This window comes from Vicia villosa, linkage group LG3, assembly GCF_029867415.1.
Source record: "Vicia villosa cultivar HV-30 ecotype Madison, WI linkage group LG3, Vvil1.0, whole genome shotgun sequence".
NCBI classification, from domain to species: domain Eukaryota; kingdom Viridiplantae; phylum Streptophyta; class Magnoliopsida; order Fabales; family Fabaceae; genus Vicia; species Vicia villosa.
This window is the reverse complement of record NC_081182.1, coordinates 19,676,937-19,682,708: the sequence shown is the minus strand read 5'-3', so window position 1 is coordinate 19,682,708 and position 5,772 is coordinate 19,676,937. Positions and strand designations below refer to the sequence as shown.

At 33.5% G+C, this 5,772-nt stretch overlaps 1 protein-coding gene across 1 annotated transcript; it reads right to left on the bottom strand.

The window, feature by feature from the left end:
* Positions 1-890: 890 nt before the first annotated feature.
* On the bottom strand, positions 891-3,719 carry LOC131660547 (uncharacterized). Its single transcript, XM_058929799.1, has 3 exons — positions 3,078-3,719; positions 1,832-2,099; positions 891-1,528 (listed from the first exon to the last, which is right to left on the bottom strand). Exons 1-3 carry the CDS (start codon positions 3,384-3,386, stop codon positions 1,152-1,154), a joined length of 954 nt encoding a protein of 317 aa, XP_058785782.1. The 5' UTR covers positions 3,387-3,719; the 3' UTR covers positions 891-1,151.
* Positions 3,720-5,772: the final 2,053 nt, after the last annotated feature.

Genomic DNA, 5,772 nt, shown 5'->3' with positions numbered 1-5,772 from the left:
TTCTCATCCAGTTTAACAAAGATGAGATGAGAAAGTTTGCTTTGAAAAAAAGGAAAAAAACACCCTCAAAATTGAAGGAAGAAGAAGCTCTGCTACATGTTGAGAATAGAGAATGAGAGAAAAGGATAAAATATGTGTTGTATTGATTGGGTTGAATGATATAGATTACAATACATGTTGAGAATAGAGAATGAGAGAAAAGGATAAAATATGTATTGTATTGATTGGGTTGAATGATACAAATTACAGTCCTATATATAAGAGCTTAGAATAGTTTGTTATAACCGAAAGGAAACTATCTATATAAAACTATATTATAAAGCTATCTCTAATAGTTTTCCGACCAAGTTATAAGTCTAAATTTTTTTGAATTTTTTCAGCATAATATTTTGAAGGAGCTTAATGAGGTTTACAAGCTAATTACTGAATTGCAATCATGTTTGAAAGAGGAAAACATCAATATTTGCTATCCATGCTAAGTTGGAGTCGGAGCTTCCTTTTCCAATCAAAAGTATATAGAAATATCTAGGTGGATTAATTCGAGTGGAAAACTAGTATCTATAAGGTGGAGGTACTTTTATAAAAGCCATCTAGGCTTGCCTTTTTCCCCTCATATGATGGCTTTTGTTTTGGGGGTATCAAGTGGTAATGAGCAGAGAATAATAGATAGATTTCGTGGGACATTTTTCTCAATCAGCAAAAAGCTGGTTGTACAAGCTTTTGCCATCTCGAAGCCTTGAAAATATAGCAAAAATAGGAAAAAGAACAGAAAACTTCGTCCCACCAGGTAGCTATGATTTCTCCAATCTTCATAGAAACAACACAACACTTTCAAGAGTAAACACTTATCCGCACCAGCAGTAATTGATCAGCCACGACATAAGAACGAGTGCACAACAACATAGTCCCATATAATTTTTAAAACAGAGTTCGTTCATATAATTTTTAAAGATAAAATCCTGTGCTCAAAATATAATAGTCTATAACAATTAAACAACACTAACCCAAAAAAGCATAAACAGTATATCAAGTCTACTGGAGTACGGTAGGGTCACGAGAGCCTAAAGCTCAACTATTTATTCGGCATCATCATCATATAGACAAGAAATACAAATTCCTGTATAGATAAGATGTTTAGGAGCAAGGTTCTTTTACCGCACAGGTTGTTGGTTATAATGGTTCTTCTCTTTTTTCTTTGCTGCAGCAAGCCTCGCGTTCCTTGCAGCAGCTTCTTGAGCAGCAGCTCTAGCAGCACCATCCACTTCTTTATTGGATTTCTTCTTCTTGATGGAAGCAAGTTTCTTAAGACGCTCTTTCACATCAACAACAGATGGATCCTCCTCGGCATTTTCGGCCGTATCAGGCCCAGTGTTTGTTTCTGAATTGCTGTGCTGACCGTTGGATTCTTTCACCTCCTTGGAAGCTTTTTCCTTCTTTTTCTTCTTCTTGGCAGTCTTTGACTCCGCAGCTATTTCCTTCTTTTCTCCATTTACATCCCCTTCAACATCTTTTTTGTCCTCAGGTGCCCCTGCAAATACAAATTTGCAATTTGAACAAATCAAAAACAATAATCTGCGTCAAGTGATTGCATCTAGATACGCATAGAAACTTTACTTCTTTTTGATACAAAAATAAAAAAAGATAAAAAAAAACTTGAGCTCAACATAGTTAATCGAAAAACCCTGCAAGAGCAAAAGTAGGGAAAAAATCTGTGAGATAAGCAGGAAACCTCCAAAATGGGAAGGCCAATAGTGTAAAACAGAGGCACGGGTGTCGTTCAGTCAATAAACTAAACTTGTGTAAAATACAAACAATCCGGCAAATAATGTACCTTGCGACTCATCTTGACCTTGACCATCATTACTTTCTTTTGGTGCGACTCCAAAATCAGCTAAAAGAGCCTCAAGCTCTTCAAGTTCCTTTTTCTTCCTTTCCTTTTTGGAGAGCTGTCGTTCTGCTTCCTTTGGTACCACAGGAACTTCAGCTTGCTTCTTGAGCTCAGGTTCAGGTTTCACAGCATCCTCTGGTTCTGGTTCGTGATCTTGCTCTTCCTCCTCCTCATCCCCATAATCAAAAATATCTTCCTCGCTCTCAGTATCCTGTTAAAAATTGTAAACTATCAAATCTAGAATAGCATAAGAGTTTTCTAACCATTCAACCAACACCCACACCAAACAAACACAGAGGTAAATCACTATAAACATATACTTCTGACTCGTCGAACAACAATATAAATATAATGAAATAGAACTCAACAATGATTCTGCTACCACAACATTGTTTGCAATGCTAGCTGGTTCCATCACTGAAATGTATCGTATACAAAATCTTGTGCTAGACATTCCTAAGATACTAATGCAATTTAAAGGATCTCTAATTTGCTAATATATGACCTCAGAAACGACTAAACAGTATACAAACAACCATCTATTCTTTACGATACAGATATGCATAACATTACCCAGAAGGAACACAAGCCTCACCAAATACAGTCTCCTACTAAGAATAGGTATAATCAAGTAATCAGAAAAATAAAACACCATAACAACAACAAAAAAGAGAAATATTCAGAATAGTTGATATGGATTAATCTCATCAAATAAGCATCTATATGTTGCTTTCAACTTAATTTCATAAACTTCTTCAAGGTTTAAAAAAAGGGTCCACGACCACAACAAACCGGTATCAGCAGATATTATCTTACAGAGCAAATTGTGGTTAATTCACCCTGCGGCAACCACAATCAATGTTGCAACCATGTACAGACCGAAATTTCAAAAGCCTTTACACGACAGCAAAAAGACCTAAATCTCAAATAGAGCTTCCTGAGTACTCTACATAAACAAAGTATAAATATGAAGAACTTCATCCCTTTCAGTCTTTGATTGTAACAAAACACTACAAAATGCCATCTAAATCCCAATTAACATCGGAACTAGAAACAAACAAACAACACAAGTAAATTTGTATTAATACAGCAAATATTTCATTTTATTCAAGAAAACCAATATATCAAATCCAAACAATCGAAACCGATAAATGACATAAAATGAGTGACAAGGCATTAAGAAAAAAACCTCCAAATTTTCTGTCTTTTCCTCACTATGTTGTGGGTCAGAAACAGGCCAAATAGATTGAGGCGGTGCAGTGGTGGCATAATAATCATCATCATCATCCACATCAGCCCACGAAGATGCATTCAATGGGGCCGGAGCCCAGAACACCTTCGAATGCGATTCAGATTCCAATTTCCCCGATTTGGAACCCTTATTCTTCCTCTCCTTATCCGATTTCTTCTTCTTCTTCAAAGTATCAAGCGCCGCAAACACGTTGGTGTTGTTAATTACCAACGAACCATCGTCCCTTCTGCTTCCACCACCGACCATTGTCAAAAACTCACCGCCGCGCCGCTTGTGTTGGTGTCGATTCAAATCAAAATTTGTGACTGAATCGAGTTTTATATATTCAAAAAGGTGAAGCGGTTATAGAAAAATTGAAGCTTTTGTGTGATTTGATTTGATTGAGAGAAAGAAAAGGAAGATTTTGAGATCTGGTATTAAAGGATTAGAGAGAGAGAGATTGATGAAGAGAAATTTGAGTGAAAATGGAAAATTGGGATTAGGGTTTGGAGATAGATAGAGAGAAGAAAATGAGATGAATAGAAAAAGAAGAAAGCGAGTGAGAGGCAAATGGAGCTAGGGTTATATCAATACTTGAGAAGATAACGATACAAAATGATAGGGTGCTTCTAAAGGGCAATTATTATTATTATTATTATTATTATTATTATTATTATTATTATTATTATTATTATTATTATTATCATCTTGCATCCCACAAAAATTCATATATTTTCCTAATATTTACGTTATTTATTTACGCATTTCAAAATTTTTTTACAATATTTAATGTCGAATGAGTAGATTGACTATTTTCATTGGTTATCAACAACGTATCATAAATGTGTTCGTAAAGTTTAAATATGATATGTTGTTCGTCTTTTTGATGAAAGTTTAGCCTTTTGAGTGATGGTTCCTTGTATCTATATAAAAAAAATTTCATAAAGTTTCACATGGAGACATATATCTATAATAGTAATACATTTTTATTTCATCATAAAATTTTGAATTTGTCCTTTCATTACTAATGCTATAAAATTCTTGTTATCTCTCCTTTTATAAATAGGATATCCATCAGAAATCAACCATTGTACATTCAACATTGATATGAATAAAATAGTTCTTATTAATAAATTTGACGATTGTGGAGTTAAATTAAAAAAAATAGTACTTAAAAAACTAACAACAATATATAAACGAAATATTATCAACTAAATTAATCTTATTTGTGATATTCTTCAAAGTGAAATATACATTTACACTATTGACTGCCTTACATACTACTAGTTTGATAATCGTACCGACATGTAGACGTCAAGCTTTGCATAACCATCAGTAGTCTCCACTAGTTATAAAGTTCATATAAGGCTCGCTAACGAAGTCACATATGCAATCCCATTGATTCTAATAATCATCAAACAAGACATATTTTGTAGAAGTCTTTAGTAGAGTCATTTCACCAAATCCTTCATACGATAACATAAGTATAATCATTGACCAATAGTGGATGTTAAATATAATCAATCATCTTACATAAAAAAATGTTTAACAAAGAAACAAACAATAAATTAATAGTATGAAAGTGTATTTGTACCGAATAACCCCTGACAACATCATTTCATAACAATGTCTTTATGAATGAGATGCAGAAATTATCATCTGAATGATATGTAATGGAAGATATAGAACGCCCACTATTGGTAAAATATGATTTTAAACTTCTTGACTTTTCCAATTGAATCGTATTGGAGTGTCATGAGAATGACACGCCATTGAGGCACTGTCTCTTAATGTTATTACAATTCGTACAATTTTCCATATTCTTGTAATTAAATTAGGGTTATTAAATAAACATATTTACTATTGATTGTGTCAAGTACCCATAACTTGACATTCGTATCAACACGTAGACATCGAGCTTCACATGACCATCTTTAGTCTCCACCAATTATAAAGTGCATTTATGGTTTGCTAACGAATTCACACATGCAATCTCACTGATTCCAATAATCATCAACCAACACCAATTGTGTAGCAGTCTTTAGTAAAGTCATTTTGCCAAATCCTTCATACGATACCATTTGCAAAATCATTGACCAATAGTGGATGTTAAATATAATCAATCATCTTACGTAACAAATGTTTAACAAAGAAACAAACTATAAATTAATAGTATAAGAATGTATCTGTACCACATAACCACTAAAAACATCATTGCATGACAATGTATTTATGGATGAGATATGGAAATTATCATCTGAATAACATGTTATAGAAGACATGGAACACATATTATTGGTAAAATATGATTTTTGACTTTTTGACTTTTCTAAGTTGGATCGTATTGGAATGTCATGAGAAGGACGCGCCATTGAGGTATCAAACATATCTCTTAATGTTGTTGCACCCTAAAATTTGCTCTATTAATTTCAATCACAATTGACTTATGCTTCAGATTCATCTGCATATATCCATTAGGACAATAACCTCACAATCATGCATACAACATATGGGATCACATTATTTTTTGTGTGATTTGGGTGTTCCATTTAAAAAGGATAGGACTTGTCAATAATTAACCAATCTACATTCGAACAACTCAGACTCTAGGTAACCAATTGAGGCTAAACCCAAACAAGTGCATCTTTGGAGT